General features: G+C 46.6%; 2 protein-coding genes across 4 annotated transcripts; one reads left to right on the top strand and one right to left on the bottom strand.

Moving 5' to 3' along the window:
- Positions 1–145: 145 nt before the first annotated feature.
- On the top strand, positions 146–15240 carry IKZF5 (IKAROS family zinc finger 5). Of its 3 annotated transcripts, none has more exons than XM_058028875.1 (6): positions 146–198; positions 2938–3002; positions 3861–3954; positions 5914–6076; positions 6417–6599; positions 10061–15240. In XM_058028875.1, the coding sequence occupies exons 4-6, from the start codon at positions 5944–5946 to the stop codon at positions 11002–11004; spliced, it is 1260 nt and encodes a 419-aa protein (XP_057884858.1). In that variant the 5' UTR covers positions 146–198; positions 2938–3002; positions 3861–3954; positions 5914–5943; the 3' UTR covers positions 11005–15240. The 3 variants fall into 3 exon arrangements, with proteins under 3 accessions (XP_057884858.1, XP_057884860.1, XP_057884859.1); XM_058028877.1 differs by having other exon boundaries at positions 2938–3006; XM_058028876.1 differs by having other exon boundaries at positions 2938–3010.
- Positions 12884–19023, bottom strand: PSTK (phosphoseryl-tRNA kinase). Its single transcript, XM_058028878.1, has 6 exons — positions 18772–19023; positions 18352–18610; positions 17442–17640; positions 16973–17048; positions 16382–16475; positions 12884–15736 (listed from the first exon to the last, which is right to left on the bottom strand). Exons 1-6 carry the CDS (start codon positions 19021–19023, stop codon positions 15549–15551), a joined length of 1068 nt encoding a protein of 355 aa, XP_057884861.1. The 3' UTR covers positions 12884–15548.
- Between the last annotated feature and the right edge of the window lie 187 nt (positions 19024–19210).

The following is a 19210-nucleotide window of genomic DNA, read 5'->3' as shown; positions in this document are numbered from 1 at the left end:
CGTCAAGGCCAACTCCCGCGTGACGTTGCGCCAACGCCCCCGTGACGTCAGAGCCAACGCCCCCTCCTCCGCTCCCGCCGGCGCGCGCGGGTCTCGCGAGACTGCGGTGGGCGGGGCCGGGCCGGGCCGGGCCGGGCCGGGGGGAGGCACAACAAACATGGCGGCGGCGGGAGGCGGGAGCGGCGCGGGGCGGCGGCGGTGAGTGCTGCCCGTCCTCCCCTTCCCGCTTCTTTCTGCCCTTCCGTCTCCTTCCCGCTCCCTTTCCCTCCCTCCTTCTCCTTCCGGGGCCTCCCTGTGCCGTGATGGAGCCGGGCGGGGGGCAGCGCTTGGGGAGGGCCGCGCTGCCCCGCCGGGAGCGGGGCCGGGTCAGCGGCGCAGCCCCGAGGCTGCTGCCTTGGTGCGGGGCTGAGGGACACGGGAATCAGAGGGATCGCAGAAATTACAGAGTGGCAGAAATCACAGAGTTACTGAAATCGCAGGGTCAGTGTGATCACAGAATCAGAGTGGGTGAGGTTGGAAGGAATCGATCCGGGGCCACCTCCCTGCTCAGGCGGGGCCATCCCCGGGCACACGCGCGGGTTCTGGGGTGTCTGCACTGGGGGAGACTCCGCGCCCTCTCCGGGCAGCCTGTTCAGCGCTGTCACCCTCACGGTAAAGAAGTTCTTCCTCGTTGAGGTGGAACTTGGTGTGCATCAGTCCCTGCCCGTGGCTCTGGTGCCACTGCTGGATCCCGGAGCAGAGCCTGGGCCCTGCTGGGACACCCGGGGACAGCCAGGGACAGCCTGGGCACTGCTCTGACACCCGGGGACAGCCGGGGACAGCCTGGGCACTGCTGGAACACCCGGGGAGAGCCTGGGGCAGCCTGGGCACTGCTGGAACACCCGGAGACACCCGGGGACAGCCTGGGCACTGCTCTGACACCCGGGGACAGCCAGGGACAGCCTGGGCCCTGCTGGAACACCCGGGGACAGCCTGGGCACTGCTCGGACACCCGGGGACAGCCGGGGACAGCCTGGGCACTGCTGGAACACCCGGGGACAGCCGGGGACAGCCTGGGCCCTGCTGGAACACCCGGAGACACCCGGCGACAGCCTGGGCACTGCTCTGACACCCGGGGACAGCCTGGGCACTGCTCTGACACCCGGGGACAGCCTGGGCACTGCTCTGACACCCGGGGACAGCCGGGGACAGCCAGGGCTGAGCGCCCTCCCAGCTGGGGCTCCTCTCCAGGCTGAGCAGCCCCAGCTCCCTCAGCCTTTCCTGGGCACGGAGATGCCCCAGCCCCTTCAGCATCTTCACCGCCTTTCCCTGGATGCTCTCAGGAGCTCCGTCCCTCTTGTCCGAGGAGCCCGGGGCGGGACACGCGGGTTTCTGGGAGGTTTCCCGTGCCCCTGTCCCTCCCATGAGGAGGAGGAGGAGGAGCGGGATGGAGGAGGCCTTCGGGGTTGGTGACAGGTCACGGTGTGCTGTGCTTCACTCCCTCCCCACCGTCAAACTCCTTCAGGAGGACCGGGAAGGGCTTGGATGGAGTTTGGATTCCTTTCTGTGTTTATTTATTTGCTATGGAAGAGATGGAACAGAGAACACTCCCCCTTTTTTTCCTAGAAGAAGGTGGGACGCACATGCTCACAGTAAATTTATTTTATACTGTATACATGTTCTTATGGATACTTTATGCTCTTATAATTACTGCAGGATTCGTTCTGACTGTGTGTATGAAACAGCTGGCTGTGCACCATGAGCTGCTTTCTTCAGCAGCATTATTTAGGCAGAATATCTCATCCTGGCTGTTCTTTGACAGCAAACTTAGCTCACCTCAGTGCCCCCTGTTGAGTCCAGCAGCTGTACCTGGGTGGAGGATGAGTAACCAGCGCCCTGCTGCTGGTGCTGTGGGTGTGTCGGCAGAGCTCGGGTAACACCCGGTGTGCTCAGCCCCTCCCTGGGTGTGAAACACGAGCTGGGCTGCTCAGTTTCTGCTCATTAGAACTGCATTTTCTGCTGTGCAGGGGTGACACAGCAAGGATCAGATGTGTGTCATCCTCCCCTGAGAAGGAGAGCTGCTGGCTGTGTAGCTCTGAAAGATGCCACATGAAATGACAGAAGTGTTTGAGCACACAGATGGGAGCTTTGGGTCATGTTCAAATTGTGGTGACTTCCCTATGCTGGTGTAAAGAAAAGGATGAGTGTTCTCAGCATAAATCAGTGAGGTAGAGGAAGGAAGTTTTATGCAGTTGATCCCTATCCTGTTTATGAAATTTGGTGTCATTTTCTTTCAAAATTAAATGTTTTTTTAAAGCAATCAGTGCAGTCAAATAAGGTTGAGAGAACTGGGCTTGTTCAGCCTGGAGAGGAGAAGGCTTTGAGGTGACCTAATGGTGGCCTTTCAGGACATGAAAGGACACAAAAGAAAGATGGAGAGAGACTGTTTACAGGAGCCTGGAGTGACAGGACAAGGGGAAATGGCTTTAAACTGACAGAGAGCAGAGTTAGATGGGATATTGGGCAGGAATTGTTCCCTGTGAGGGTGGCAGGCCCTGGCACAGGTGCCCAGAGCAGCTGTGGCTGCCCCTGGATCCCTGGCAGTGCCCAAGGCCAGGCTGGATGGAGCCTGGAGCACCTGGGACAGTGGAGGTGTCCCTGCCATGGCAGGGGTGGCACTGGGTGGGATTTAAGGTCCCTCCCAACCCAAACCATTCTGGGATCCTCTGGAATAAGTTTTAGTGCCTTACCCAAAGGCACACACAGATCTGCTAACACAAACCTTTGGTGTTGTTTTGAATGGTTTCACTTTAAATTGTTATTTCTTATTATAATTCATGGAAAGTTGGCCTGGTCAGGACTCTGTGTTACACTACCCTGTTTTTCTCTTCATATCTTCAATATTAGAGATATCTTTAATATTATAATTAATATCCTGATCTCTTTGTTTTATTGCAGGAGACACCAACAAATGGAACACAAATTAACTTAAGCCTACAGGAGGCTGTGACACCTGGAAGAGGGTAGGTAGGTAGGTAGGTAGACACATAAAGATGTGTTCTAAACTAACTTAATGATGATAATTAATGCTGGGAGTTGAGCACACTCAGGTAAGATGGGAAAGAACATCCTCATGTGGATGCCAAAAATGAACAAACATCTGTAAGTTTGGACACACAGGAGAAGATATTTAAATGTGGTCTGAAACTCAGAACTTGAGTTCCTGTAGGTCACCTAAGTACCTATTAAAAATAAGGAATATTCTTATTGAAATGGTCACATTGTAAATTATTTCTGATTATAACCTGCAGAAATAATGTGACAGACTCATTCTCCTTCCAAATGTATCCCAAACTCTGTCTTCCCAAATTCATTGTGAATTGGGACTCTATAGAAGTTTGTTATTTGCACTCCCCAAAACCAGCCTGACCACTGATTTCTGGGGAATATTTTAATGATTTCAGTGCAAAATAATGGACTGGAATAAGACTTTTACTCAGGATAAGAAAGTCAGATTTTGGGAGAACTGTGAAACAATGCTTTGTCTGAGGCTTCTTTCCAGCTTTGCTAATCACCAGCATTCAGTTGTTTCCCCACATTGCAGCTCCCATAACTGACTGACCCAAATCTGGGGTTTTTGGAGCCAGGTGTTTATTGGAAAACAGAAGTGAGTCAGAAGTGTCCTTCAGGTGACATCCAGGAAGCAGAGGATGCAGTCTTTGAAAAACTTTTATTGGAAGGGTGATTGTTCTAATAAAATTTAGAACAGCAGAGTGTTAGATTCCTGTCTTTCAAACACAAATATTTTTCAGGTTTCTTTCTTAAAACTGATGTGGTTTGGGAAGAGTAATGGACTCACATTTCCTTTTTATTCCCTGCAGGAAAAGTGGAGAAGCTGTGCTCTGTGCTTTTTATCTGACGTGTTGAGGTACATTTTGGAGCATGTTTGCTACATAGCAGGGAACTAAAATTCAGGTATGATCCATTATTTTTATTTTTTAAAAAGGCAGATTGATTTTTGCTACTATGTGGGTTTTTTTAAATTTTATTTACTATTTTATTATTATGTTGTTTACATGTTGCTGAAAGGGATTTCCCCATAAATTGTATTTGGTGATCTTTAATGAGTTAAAAATTCAAAACCCAATATTCTTATGGTTGCAAATTTGCTCTTTGACTCAGTGTAGTGGGTCTAATGCTGGCCAAATGCCCATGCATGCACTAAAAATTATTTATTTACTCATTTCCTGCTGTGAGATATGGATTAGGAGGGGGAGGGCAAACCAGGCTCAAAACTTTAAATGGTATAAAGAAAACTTTATTAACAGAATTAAAATAAAAAATAAAATCAGAACAAAAAACTTTCAGAACACTTCTTCCCCAATACTCTCTTTTCTTTCCCACAGACAAGAAAGAGACAAAACCTGGGACTTTCAGTCAGTTTACCACCTCTAAAATAATCTTTCTTCAGTCCACCCAGGGAGAGGAGTCTCTCTTGCCATGCCATGGAGACTTCCCCACAAGAAGCAATTCTCTTGTGGCTTCAGTGTCACAGCAAATCAGCTGCCAGGAAGGGAAAATCTGTTTGCAGTGTGAAAATCCCATGAGTTACAGCTTTCCCAAAGCTGCTTTCATGGGCCACGATAACTTATGGGGCACTATTTTATGGATGCATAAAAACAAAAGTACTCCACTTTTATCTCTGGGAGCAGAGGTTTTTCTTCTTCTATCCCTGGGACAAAGTTTCCCATCTCTCTCTGTTCAAGGTTCTCGTTGGGTTACAGCTTTTCAGCATCCACACACTCCAAGCTGAGTGTCCTTCTCTCAGAGGCTGCATCCCCACATGAGCTACAGGGAAAAAACAAAGTCTGATAGATGAAAAATATATCTTCACCATTGCCTCACAAAAGAATTTCAGCCCAAGACTAAGGCATCTCCTCAATCCTCTCCCATCTACAATTTGACTCCTCCTTCACTGCCCTCAGTGTCTGTTGTTTTCTCTACGTGTCTTCACCCTTTCCTTTTCCTGACTCGGGAGAGAATTGGTGTGTTCAGGTGCTGGGACAGTCCTGGCAGCACAGCCTGGTGGTGGCCAGGAAAATCCCAGCCCGGCAGTGAGCCAGCCTGGCCATGAGAGCCCAGCCAGGCCTGGCCATGAGTGTAGCCATGATATTTTCTGAAAAATCCCTTTCCCAGGATTTTTCTCCTGAGAAGCTGAGAGGCCTCAGGAGCACAATGTAAATAATGGTTATCTGCTGCTGTGGAATGCAACAGGTGCATCTGGGATTGGTCTCATGTGGTTGTTTCTAATTAATGGCCAATCACTGTCTGCTGGCTCACACTCTCTGTTCAGTCACAAGATTTTATTATCATTCCCTTCCTTTCTATTCCTTGCCAGCCTTCTGATGAAATCCTTTCTTCTATTATTTTAGTATAGTTTTAGTGTATAATTTTCTTTTAATATAATATGTATCATAAAATAATAAATCAGCCTTCTGAAACATAGAATCAACATTCTCATCTCTTCCCTTGTCCTGGGACCCCTGTGACCACCACCACACATGAGAGGCCATCAGCCCCGAGTCCTCAGGGCCCAGCCCATTAAATGTGTTCTCATAGAGGCGTGTTCAGCTCTTCTAAGTGGTTTAAACAAATGTCACTCTTCCAAACTAGCCTGCTGATTGGTTAACCAGATGTCAATCTTCAAATCTAGCCAGCTGATTGGCTCTTCAAACTTGGCAGCTCATTGGCTCCACCCAGTCCCCACAGGGAACCACCCCCTCAACTGAAAACCGGACTTTGTTAAACCACGACACTCAAACTGTGTGATAAAAGTAATTCTTCACTTAAAATCCAGCCCAAATCCTGAACTTGTTACTATGAATGCAGCCAAATTCAATGACACTTGTGTTCTGAAAACATTTTTCCTTCTAGGCACGAGAGGTTATAAATGAAAGAGTCAATATGGGGGAAAAGAAGGCAGAACCGTTGGATTTTGTGAAGGATTTTCAGGAATATCTGACCCAGCAGACCCACCATGTCAATATGATTTCTGGATCAGTTACTGGTGACAAGGAAGTAGAGACTCTCCAGGGAGGTGAGTTTTTTCCAGTATCATAAATTTGATATTTTTGAGAGTGACTTGAGTGTTCACAATCCAGGTAATGCTGCTGTATGGAAGCATTTTTGATAGTCATTTCTGTGTCACAAAGGATGTGTATGTAATGTGAAGATTGCCATAAGGAATCTTCACATTAATCCATTTTACAAAGGAGGCAAATTGATTACCTTTGTTTTAATCAGAGAATGTTTTTTATAATTCTCTATATTTAAAAACCAAGGGCTGAGAGAAGCAAAAGCTCTTTGGCATTTGCTCACAGTGTGGCAGATGGCATCCCACAGATTGTTCATTAAAATCTGTGTTGCATTGTTCACAGCTGGGACAGAAGGTGATCAGAATGGCCTGGATCATCCTTCTGTTGAAGTTTCACTGGATGAAAACTCAGGAATGTTGGTGGATGGCTTTGAAAGGACTTTTGATGGGAAGTTAAAGTGTCGATACTGTAACTATGCCAGCAAAGGAACAGCACGGCTCATCGAGCACATCAGGATTCACACAGGTATGGGATCTTCTCTCTGCCTGCCTGGGAGCCCTTGGGGGTTTACTCTGCATTGGGATTTCCATGGCAGCAGTTGGCAAATTCATCCTGCTCATCAGTCACATGACAGGGATTTAGAAATTGAGCTGGCACTCGAGATAGGAAGAGTAAGATAATATTGGATTTCAGCTCCTGAACACACATCAGATCCTTTAGGCACTTCTGACATTGCAGACCTGGATCTGTAACTCCTGGAGGATCAGCCTACCAAGGGAAAATCAGAAGTGCTGAAGTGCTGCCTTACAAAAGTGTTGGCTGGCCTGTTATTATATGTTACTCACATTAACTTTTTAAAAATCCTCAGAAAACTTTGTATCTATACATTTCATTTGATAGAAGAACAAAGTTCTGCATGTGCACAGGAGATGATGGTCTCCCTGGTCATCATCCCATCTGGAAGAGAATTCTTAACAATAACAATAATTAGCAATAATTGGTGGGTCTTTATAGACTATTTTTATAAAGGAGTGCCCTGTACCTATTTAAACTGTGCAAATCCCTACTGACATTTATTATTATAAGTAACTATATGGGAGTAAAGTTTAGCATGAAAGCTTCAATGTAAATTGAAGGGCCCTGAAATATTTAGTTTTTCTGTCGTGAGAAAAGTTAAAAATGTACATATTCCTACACAGAGATTTATAGGGTCTTTTCTTCCTCTGTTGTTTAGCCATGCAAATGTTCCTGTTCTGCACAACATACTAGATGTGGAAGTACAAAGCATAGTAATAAAAATAAAGTTATTGATAGAATATTCAAATGTGAGGGCATACCATCAAGTTTGTGTCTGGTATCAGGAGTGAACAGAAAAATTATCAACTGTGGCTTGTTAAAGAGCATTTGCCACTGTTGGATGTATAAACCTGAAAAGCAAAACTGTCATAAAAGTTAAAATATCCTGAACTGTTCTGAAAGCTCCAGCTTCATGGCAAATGAGAGAAAACAAAAAATAGGTGCTTGTGAACTCTGTCAAGTGTATCACACCAATACAGATGACTTCAGAGCAGAAAAAAATCATGTCCTGCAAAGAATGAAAGTTTTTACAGGTTTCCAGTTGATGTGATTGTAGCTCTCTCAGATACAGTTAATCTCCTCAGATTCTCACTTTGCTGGGAGCCATTCCTTCCACACAGGAGCTCCCTGGGTGCATTTTGGGAAAGCTGGAGCTCCTTCACTGGCCCTGCAGTGCTGGCTTGTTTCAACAGGGCATAGTGGGGTAGGAAATGGCAACCAGCCAGAAATCACAGAGTTCTGAGGTTCAGATTCTGAAAGACCTGGTAAATTCTTCTCTTTTGTCTTCTAGAACAAGAAAATAGTTCTTTTGGTTTGGTTTTCCTGGTTTGGTTTGGTTTGGTTTTCCTGGTTTGGTTTGGTTTGGTTTGCCTGGTTTGGTTTGTTTTTTCACTCAAGGGAAGAAGATCCAAGGCCTGAGTGTTGTTTGCCTAGGAGGCTGGCAGAGGGCCAGGAGATGCTGCTTGTGCTGTGAGGGCTCAGATGAGTCAGCACTAAAGTGGGGAAGTGGCAGCTGCCTCAGAGCCTCAGAGCAGTGTAAATAAACAGGTACAGCATCCTGGACTTGTGCCAAAGGAACTGTGACCAGGCATGATCATGCAACCATCATTATTATCATTATTATCATTATTATTAAGTGCAGCCTACTGCAGGATTGGCTTCATGCTGGGTCTGACAGCAGGTAATGAGTAGTTCACCAGCTGTGTTGTGCTACATGTGATGCAAAACTTTTATCTCTGTGCAACCAGTTTAGAATGAAATCAGATTGACAAACTCCCTGCATTCACACAGAGTTTGCCAATCTTCTCACACCATTTTATCAAGTCTCCAGATCTTTACTCATCCTTGTGTGTACATATATGAGTGCAGAGAGATGCTCATGGAGAAATCATGGTTTTGCTTGGTGCTAAGAAGGTACTTAGAGGTAGCACAAAAATTGATTTCTTTCCTCTTGGAGAGCCAGTGATGTAGGGGGAATAAAAGAAATCTGTTTGGTATCTGAGACTGTGATTCCAAACTCTGGAATGCTCATCAGTCACATGACAGGGATTTAGAAATTGAGCTGGCACTTGAGATAGGAAGAGTAAGATGATCTTTCATTTCAGCACCTGAACACACATCAGATCCTTTAAGCACTTCTGACATTGCAGACCTGGATCTGTAACTCCTAGATCAGTCTACCAAGGGAAAATCAGAACTCCTAAAGTGCTGTTACAAAGCTGTTGTCTGGCCTGTTGTTATGTTATTCACATTAACTGTTTAAAAAATCCTCAGAAAACTTTGTATCTATAAATTTCATTTGATAGAATAACAAAGTTCAGTATGTCCAAAGGAGATGATTGTAGGAATGATGGTCTCCCTGATCATCATCCCATCTCCCATCTGGAAGAGCACACAGCTCTCTTGGGAGTACCTGGCTTTTGATTTCTGTTCCAGCTCTTTAGCCAGAGGATCCTTTTCCAAAGCTCAGTCCTTGAGTGGCTGTGTGTGTGTGGGGGTTATTTAGGTGGTAGTTCCAGGCTGTTTAGGAGTAGGGATGTTTGGGAGGTCCCATGGTGAAAGCGAAGGAAGCCAACCCACCTTGTCGTTGATCGGCATTGACTTCGATTTATTGATCAATCAGCCACTTTATATAACAGTGTTAATTAACTTCATGCATATTGCAAAATCCAAGCTCATGATAGGTTAACAGAGAAAACTCTAACCCCTCCTTTTGTTTTACAATACCTATGATTTGTTTATTGAAAACAGGACCAGCGTTCTCACTGTGATATGAAAAGTTCCCAAAACCTCCATATCTGTTCCCAGAGTAGCTATCTTTTCCCAGAGAGCCCAAGGACAGAGTGTTTTGCCTGTTATGGGAAGACTGTCTGAGAATCTTATTGTTTATAAAGTGGTACTTGAGAGAGCCTAATTATTTATAGAATCAAGCCTGGGAACTGCTTTACAACTACCTTTTACTTTTCCCTCAACTGTATACCTTCATGGCCTCTTTCTTTAAGCCATGCTAGAACCAGACTCTCCACAGTCCCAGAAGGATACCCTCCCTCAGAGTTCTCCTGAAGAGCAGTGACATTTTGGTGGGACAGAATTGCTGTGCTCCCCTGTGCCCTCCATGGCCGAGGGGGAGCTGGCACCACACAAACATCACTGCACTCAGTCCTTGGTGTTGTTGCTGCAGTTCCCAGGCAGGTTGGTGTGTTACCCTGATTCCCCTCAGGATTTTTCTGTGTGCTGCTGATCCCTGGGTGGGGCAGAGCTGTCCCAGTGCTGCCCACTCCCCCAGGACACCCAGCTTGGCTCGAGGCTGGCCGTGACCGAAGCTGCACCCGCGGCTCCCAGCGAGCCGCACACAAAGCCTGTTCCAGAGGCTCCGAGGTGCCGTGGCCTAACCTGTTCTGATTTTCCAGGGGAGAAGCCACACAGGTGCCACCTGTGTCCCTTTGCCTCGGCCTACGAGCGTCACCTGGAGGCTCACATGCGCTCCCACACCGGGGAGAAGCCCTACAAGTGCGAGCTGTGCTCCTTCCGCTGCAGCGACCGCAGCAACCTGTCCCACCACCGCCGGCGCAAGCACAAGATGGTGCCCATCAAGGGCACCAGGTCCTCCCTGAGCAGCAAGAAGATGTGGGGGGTTCTGCAGAAGAAGACCAGCAATTTGGGCTACAGCAGGAGAGCATTAATTAATCTGAGCCCGCCCTCCATGGTGGTGCAGAAACCAGACTACCTTAATGATTTCACCCACGAGATCCCCAATATCCAGACTGAGGCGTACGAGAGCATGGCAAAGAGCGCTCCGAGCGGGGGCTTGCCAAGAGATCCACAGGACCTCATGGTGGATAATCCTTTAAACCAGCTCTCCACCTTAGCAGGACAGTTGTCCAGTTTGCCACCTGAAAACCAAAATCCAGCCTCTCCTGACGTCGTTTCCTGTCAAGATGAAAAGCCTTTCATGATACAGCAGCCTGCTGCACCTGCAGTAGTTTCAGCTGTGTCAGCAAATATCCCTCAGAATTCCTCTCCAACCAGCCCTGACTCCCGGCCCACACACAACCAGAGGAACTATAGTCCCGTGGCAGGGCCCAGCAGCGACCGCAGTGCCCACACCAGCACTCCCAGCATCAGCAACAGCCAGCCCAGCACTCCAGCTCCAACCCTGCCAGTGCAGGACCCTCAGCTCCTGCACCACTGCCCACACTGTGACATGTACTTTGCAGACAATATCCTTTACACCATCCACATGGGATGCCATGGATTTGAGAATCCTTTCCAGTGTAACATTTGTGGGTGTAAGTGTAAAAACAAGTACGACTTTGCTTGCCACTTTGCAAGAGGCCAACATAATCAACATTGACTGAGAACATGCTTTTGTTTAGTTTTTTAACATATTACAGTCTATTTTTCATACTTGCTGATGGAAAGCTTGCACATTCCCATAAGGAATCTTCACATTAATCAGTTCGACAAAGGAGGCAAATTGATTTCCATGTTCTTGTAAAACTTGCCAGGGAAATTTTGTATCAGATTCAGTTGCTGTTTTATATGTAGCCTTTCAAAAAAAGCCAAGAGTGCTGTAAGGGTTGGAATGCATTTACATGCTGTGGTTGCTAAATTTAAGTTGCTTGCACTTAATCCCAATAAACATTCTGCAAGTGGAGAAGCAGAGCGTGTGTCCTGAACCACAGGAGGTAATTCCCAGATTGTTCACTAGGCAAGACAAGATAGATTATCCATAAAATCTGAAAGGTCAATGCAATGACACATCATACAGAGACAGGACAAGGAGGAATGGCTTCATGGTGACAGAGGGCAGGGCTGGATGGGATTTTGGGCAGGAATTGTTCCCTGTGAGGGTGGCAGGCCCTGGCACAGGGTGCCCCTGGATCCCTGGCAGTGCCCAAGGCCAGGCTGGACATTGGGGCTGGGAGCACCCTGGGACAGTGGAAGGTGTCCCTCCTTTAAGGTCCCTTCCAACCCCAACCATTCTTTGACTTTGGAGAAATCCTTAAAAACCTGGCTACTCAAACAAACAGAAGCAATTTTCACATAAAAAATCAGTTTGATGTAAAAGTTGCTTTAATCTGATGAAGGTTAATAAGAAGTTTTTGTTTAGTATAGTCTAAACTCTTCATGCTAGGACTTAAACACTAATTTAACTGTTAGCACAAAAGTAGAAGATAACAGGTTATTGTGAATAAAACTGGTAGAAAAGAAAGAGCTAAAAGCCTGTCATTCATGAGTTATAAAAACAAAAAAGAATGAAACCTTATTTTATCTACACTCTACAAAATTTTCCATGTCATTGTTTTTTCAGGAGGCAATTTTTAGAGAGATAATGAAGAGCCTGTAGAACTAATATATATTCTGTGAGATTTCTAACTGCCTTAAACTGAGTTGTACAGATATTTAAAATTTGCACAATTAGACTTCTGTCCTGCTGATAGAAGTTCTGATAGAAACAAACAAGAAGTTTACAAATCAAACTCCTTTGTTCAGTTTTATGTTGGGCCAGGCTACAACTGAGAGGTTGCCTGTATTTTTGGGAGTTGTATAATCCAGTTTATTGTGAATTTCAGCTGACTTGGAAGCCTGGTTTGTCCCCTCTCCCAGGTTTGATGTCCTTTGGGTGTGCTGGGAATGAGGGGAAGCAGCTCTGGCTTTTTGGGCTCCATGTAGGATGCAAAGGAAAAACTGACTGACTACACTGAAGTTGTTTTTAGGAATTGTGGATGGCAAATAATAACTGAAGTTGTTTATTTTGTTTCGTAGTGTACACTCATCTTTAGAAGCCCTCAGGCTAAAGGACAGGCACTTTAATATAAACCTGAGTAAAACATCTAATTGAAATGAATAATAACTTTATGTGCTAGATAAGAATTTGAGACATTAAAAATAAAGGAAGAACTGTTACTTTTCCCATATTTAGACATGCACTTTTACCTTGGTTTGTCCTACTTGAGACAAATTAAAGCTTCCCTTATATATTTCCCTTTTCCTATCAGCAAACCATGTTTTGTTAAAAGCAGGGAGATTTTATTAATGTTCCACAAGTCAGAGGTTGGAATCTCAATAGGAAATGTTTGGCTTACTCAAATTTATATTTTCATGCTAAAACTTCCAGAAACCAATGGAAAAACTAACAGTGATCAATGCAGGAAAACCACCTGTGTAAGAATTTTAGCTGTAGAAGTAATTTTGACTTCAATTAAATAGAAATTTGGATACCAGATGTGTTTCTGTCTACCTGACTGACCTACAGTTGAATTTCTGTGCTTGAGGAACTGGGTTCTTTCTTGGCTGTGCAGTCTTGAAGTAATGAGGTCAGAAATCTTCCACTGGAGTGGTTCCAGTGTAGTGAAGATGAACAATAACACTGTCATCCCTAAAAATTGCTTTGTTTTCAGGCCTGGTTCAGAATTTGTTCTGCTGGATTTTTAAGACAGAATGTGATTTTCATTTTTCATCAGGACACTCTGTAATTCCAAAGTATTTCATTGTTGCTTTATACTTTTTAGATTTATAAGTAAAACTGCAAGTCTGTGTGTGTAAACATCTTTATTTTAAGGAGTAAAAGCTGACTGAAGTGGAATCCAGTTAGAAGTTACTGCTCCTGGACAGGTTTTGGAATCAAAATTTTTTCCAATTAAAGAGGGCAGAAATGATGGATCACACATTGGACAATTCTACAATTTACATTTGGCTGAAATGTAGTGTTAAGAGAAGACTGGAAGATTTACAATTATTAATTTAGGGAAGTGGTTTTCCTTGCCTCTTTGGTAGATGGTGCACTCTAAGCTCTGGCATTCCCAAGGGAACTTGTGGCCTGCTGGAGCTCCTTTCAGGGAGCACCTTTAGTGCTGAGTGACCACAGCAGCCAGGTGCTCCTCCCTTGTGGGTTTTCCTTGCTGGTATCCTGGGGAGAGTCATTGCCCTGGGCACAGATGTGGTTTCTGACCTCTGGGGCTTCTGCTCACATTGTTAGAGGCTTCTCTTTGTCTCTTGATTTGGTGATTTAGAGAAATGACTCCTGAGCCATGATGGCCTTGGGCAGAATCAGGGTAGGGCACTGATGGAGGAGCTGGGAGCAGGAGGGATCCTGCAGGATCTCATGGAAAAGGGGCCCTTGTTTAGGAGGGGATCCCACTGTGGGGAATGGCCATTCTGAACAACAGAACTCAGTGTGAAAAAATCTGTCCCCAAGCCTTGCAGATGGATGTTTGGAAGGATTTTCCTGCTGCTGCCTGGACACCACTGGTTCTGCTCTGGAGTAGACTTGTTGGGACATCTCTGAATAGTTGAGGAATGAAAAAACTCTTTTCTCTGTTTCTTTGGGCAAACTGCTCATTGCAGGGGGTTCTTGGGCAGCAGCAGCAGCAGCTTTGGTGCTCATCCCCTGGCTCTGCCCCCAGAGCCCTGGGCTGGGTCCCTGTGTTCTTCCCAGGACTGGGACTGTTCCTGTTCCAGGATCACACTGCCCTGCCATCATTGTCCCCTCCTGTCAACTGAGCACCTTTGGAAGGTGCATTTTCCTATGTTTCATAATTTATTCATATTATTGACTATAATTTAAAGTCCAGAGCTGGTACTGGCAAATTCTTTCCAAGTGTGATCCCTTGCACAAGCAGGCCTTACCCAGAGCCAGGGAGGGAGATTTGTCCAGGATTCTGGGATTGAGTCCTTTGTTAAAAGAACTTTTCATATTGAGTCCTCCATGTGCTACTCTGCACTCACTTGTTTTGGTGTTTTTTTTCTAAAAACCCAGATCCTCACATTATAAGGTAATGGGTGATTAGCATTTTAACTGTTATAAATGGAAGTTTGGAAAGGAGATGGAATTTTTCCATAGCTCAGCTCTGTTAAATTCTGTTAAAGTTGCAAAACATAAACCTTGTGGGGGTTTTGTTTTTATTGTCACAGATTATTTTATAGCTTTGTGGGCATTTCTAACATGCACTATTTAATACACACTCAAGTTTTGAGACTGAATATTCCACTGAACATTTGAATATTTGAACATCTTCATTATCTCACTTAACATTCAACTGTGAAGGAGGCAATAGGAAAAATATTTGTTTTTTCACAGACACCTGTTTAGACATAAAATGTTGATTGGCTTTTTAATATAAAACTCAGTGCTGGGACACCTTCCAGCAGTATTTTCCAGACAAATAATTTGTTAATGTTTGTTTTGTTCCAGAATGTTTTGGGGGTTTGCTTTTTGTTTCTTTTTGACAAAGGGAATGTAATTTAGAAGTCTTCACTGGCAAGTTTTCTACTAATTTTAAGCTTCTTTGAAAATCTACAGCAAATGATGTTCTGCTGCAGGAAATCTCTCTCCTGCTAAAGCATTTTTCATTGAGCAATCTTTGTGTATGTGCTTCTAAGTACCTACTTTGTTAATAATATGTACTTCAGTGTAAAGACCAGATTTTATGCAAAAATGAAAGCTGTTAGAGTTGTAAAATAAATTTTAATGTTAGTGAACATTTCTGAGACGACAAGGTTAATTCTGAAATAACTCTATCTCGTGTAGTTCATGTTGTGAAGCTTTGCTTTTGTAAGATATGAATAAAATAACACTTTCTAACTAGGTCCCATGTCAGTTTTTAATTGCATATCCTTCCAGGAGTGGAGCTGGTGATTTCCCTGGTGCTCCTCCTGGGTTAACTCTTCCTGATTCTGTGAAATTTGAATCTCAGGATGGTTTGCTCTTGGCTTGATCTCCACAGCCAAGAACAGCTTGGTTAGACTTGATTAAAGTGTTTCTCTTCCATTTCATGGGGAGAGGAGGCACAGGGGCTCCAGAGAGGGGAGCTGCCCCTCAGATCTCAGCAGCAGTGCTCAGAGTCCTGCATTTTAATACTTGGGACTCCTAAACACCCAACATTCTCTGTGTCATTATTTTAAAATATATTTATTTAGTACCTTGGCTGCCTCCTGTTGGAATGAAGAAATAACACTTGTAGCAGGGTCAGAATATTGGCTTTTCAAAGTCTTCCCTTGCCTCAAGTCTTCCAAAACTTCTGCTTTCAGTTTGTTGAGTTCTTCTGCCAGGCTCTTCATCTCACTCGGGAGAACGTTTTTACCTAAAACAAAATTGAAGCTGAACTTTTAACTTCATGCTTACAGAAAAAAAAAATCACAAAATCACAGAATATCCTGAGCTGGAAGGGACACAGAGGGATTGAGTGCAGCTCCTGTCCCTGCAGAGGCACCCCAGCAATCCCACCCTGGCAGTGCTGCCCAAACTCCTGGAGCTCTGGCAGCCTCGGGGCTGTGCCCATTCCCAGCACTCTCTGGGGAAGAACCTTTCCCTAAATCCACCCTAAACCCCCCTGGCCCAGCTCCAGCCATTCCCTCCTGTCCCTGTCTCAGGGAGAAGCCTGAACCCAGGCACAGAGCTGAGCTTTGCAGTTAAGGACACTGAGCTGCTCCTCCTGTAAATCTGCCCCTGTCCTTATTGCCACGTGTCCCAAAACAATATTAAAATCCTCTAAAATGCTGCTCTGTACTAAATGGCTTTAGTAAAGCTGTAATTAATACAGTTAATAAACATGATGCTGGTTTTTAAACCTACAAATTTCTACAAACAACCCTGACCAGAGCTGTGAAGCTGTTGCCTCAGGCACAGCTGCTGGGACAGGATCCTGGCCAGTTTATCCCAAGGGAATTTCAGGGCTGTTTCCCAGTGCCAGCTGGAGCTGGGATGGGTGGGAAGGGCAGATGGGTACCTTTGGCATCCTGCATGGCCTCAGAGATGGCTCTCCTGCACGCCTGGTCAGCCTGGTGGACAGCACTGGCTGCACACGTGGCTCGAGCTGCCTCCTGGCCACCCAGCAAGGAACAAAACAAACAAACAAACACTGAATTTACTTGGCTTTTGAAGTTCCATTTGAGAACAAAACATTAGCAGCACCTCAGGCTGGCACCACTGCCCCAGGTGCTCCAAGCCCCAGTGTCCAACCTGGCCTAAATTAGTGTTTAACTCCTAGCATGAAGAGTTTAGACTATACTAAACAAAAACTTCTTATTAACCTTCATCAGATTAAAGCAAATTTTACATCAAATTGAATTTGTATGTGAGAATTGTTTCTGTTTGTTTGAGTAGCCAGGTTTTTAAGGATTTCTCCAAAGTCAAAGAATGGTTGGGGTTGGAAGGGACCTTAAAGGAGGGACACCTTCCACTGTCCCAGGTGCTCCCAGCCCCAGTGTCCAGCCTGGCCTTGGGCACTGCCAGGGATCCAAGGGCACCCTGTGCCAGGGCCTGCCCACCCTGCCAGGGAACAATCCCAAAGCTGTGCCCTGTGTGCCAGCAGTGCTACCTTCTGCTCTGTGTCCTCCTCATTTGGCCTCTCTGGATTTTCCAAAGCAGTGACCAGCAAGTTCATGATCTGCTCACTAAAAAACAAACAGGGTAAATAAACCATGGCAATCAACAGATACACTTCTTTTCTTTTCTAATGATGCCACAGGAAAAAAAAAATTGAAAAGCAAGATTTCAGTTAAAATTTTAAGGCAATCAGTGAAATAATCTGAAATTAAACAATTACAACTCAAATTATTACAGCTCAGCCTTAGCATTTCAGACAACTTGCACAGATTTTCAGTGAGAGGGCAGGAATGCTGTGAGTTTTGAGGATGGTGGCTGTGAGCTCCAGCAAACCTGGATTCTGTGTAACTGCCAAAAATCACCACTGGGAATACTTTGTACACATTGTGCAGATTCAATAAGAAGCATCTACCACTGAAAACAGCACTTAGGGAAAACTCTGGGATCAATCAGCAACATACTCATCCTCTGAGATGCCATCAGAACTGCTCAGAATGAGGCTGTGCTGCTCCCAGGTGTTTTTCCTGGGATCTGGCATCTCTATTTTCCTTGCCATTAATTGTATGGTTTGCTCAGGCACAGGGTCACTCCTGAGGCGGTTCCTCTGCAGGCAGCATTCCACTGCACACTCCAAAAATAACTGGCAGAAGCCCAAGGAATCTGAAAAGAACAGAACCAGACATAATTTTATCCTTAAACAGTTCAAGTAACAATTTCTGAGAGCACCATGCAGGAGAAAGGCTCTACATGAATGAGGAGTTTATGCACTGCTTCTGAGCCAGACATGAACACAAATCTGGACAGGCAACAGAATTTTACCTTCAAGGCTGCTCAAGAAATGTGTGAGACAGAACCATGGAATTGTTTGGATTGGGAGGGATCTTAAAGTCATCTCATTCCATCCTTGCCATGGGCAGGGACACCTCCCACTGTCCCAGGCTGCTCCCAGCCCTGTCCAGCCTGGCCTTGGGCACTGCCAGGGATCCAGGGGCAGCCACAGCTTCTCTGGACACCTGTGTCAGGGCCTGCCCACCCTCACAGGGAACAATTCCTTCCCAAAATCCCATCCAGCCCTGCCCTCTGTCACTGGGAAGCCATTTCCCCTGCCCTGCCATTCCATGTCCTTGTCCCAAGTCCCTCTCCAGCTCTCTTGGAGCTCCTCATGTACTGGAAGGTGCTTTAAGGCTGCTCTAGGAAGGGTTTTACACAATCTCCCAGTTTATAATAAGGCAGTAACAAGGTTACATTGATTGCTACTCTATTACAGGTACCCAGCAATCAGAACAGCCCACGCTCCGGGAGAGCACTTGGAAGACGGCGCTGAATTTCCCACAAACATCCTCACGCCGAAGATCAGGGATAAATAATTACATTTGCGGGCCAGCTGGTACACCTCGTAGCGCATGCTCTGGTAATAGAAGTTGTCATCCAGCAGGAGGACGAGCGGCCGGGGGGCGGCTCCGGTGTCCCCATCGGGGGCGGCCAGCAGCCCCTCCCGGCGGCAGCAGCGCAGGAAGCGCGGCCAGCCCGGCTGCGCGGGGCCGGGCAGCGGCGCCCCGGTGAGCAGCGCCCGCAGGAGCCCCTCCAGGCACTGCAGCAGCTCGCGGCGGCTCTGCTTCCAGCCGGGCAGCTGTGGGGAGAGGAAGGCGAGAGATCACGGCCTCCATCGCCGCCGCTCAGCGCTCCCGGCCCCGCGCCCGCCATGAGGGGACGCGGACCGGCCAGGCCGCGTCCCGTTGCCAGGCAACCGCGGTCGCACGCGATGACGTCACACCGGCGCGCCGCACTGACCGATGGGGACGGGCTGGTGCGGAAGGCCTCGGGCGGGATGAGCTCGTCGTAGGCGAGCAGCGCGCAGGCCCAGCCCCGCCGCTGCGGCAGCCGGCGGCTCAGGGCGCGGCCCAGCGTGGACTTGCCGGCCGCGGGCAGCCCGCACAGCAGGCACAGCCCCACCCGGGCGCCGCCGCCGCTCTCCCGGTGCTGCCGCTGCTGCTCCGCCGCCAGTGCTGCGGGTCCCGCCGCTTCCGCCGGCGCTGTGCGCATGCGCCGGGCCCTCACCGCGGGGCGCCCCCTGGCGGGCTCGGTGCGAACGGCAGAGCCACGAACGGCCCCTCCGACCGGTTCTGGTTTTACCAATTTTTTACCCTTTTGTGGTTTTACCCATTTTTTACCGAATTCTGGTTTTTACCCGTATTTTTACCCAGTTCTGCTTTTACCCATTTTTTACCGG

Source organism: Melospiza georgiana, chromosome 8, assembly GCF_028018845.1.
Source record: "Melospiza georgiana isolate bMelGeo1 chromosome 8, bMelGeo1.pri, whole genome shotgun sequence".
NCBI classification, from domain to species: Eukaryota; Metazoa; Chordata; class Aves; order Passeriformes; family Passerellidae; genus Melospiza; species Melospiza georgiana.
The sequence above is the reverse complement of the archived record's forward strand: the minus strand, read 5'-3'. Positions and strand labels throughout refer to the sequence as shown.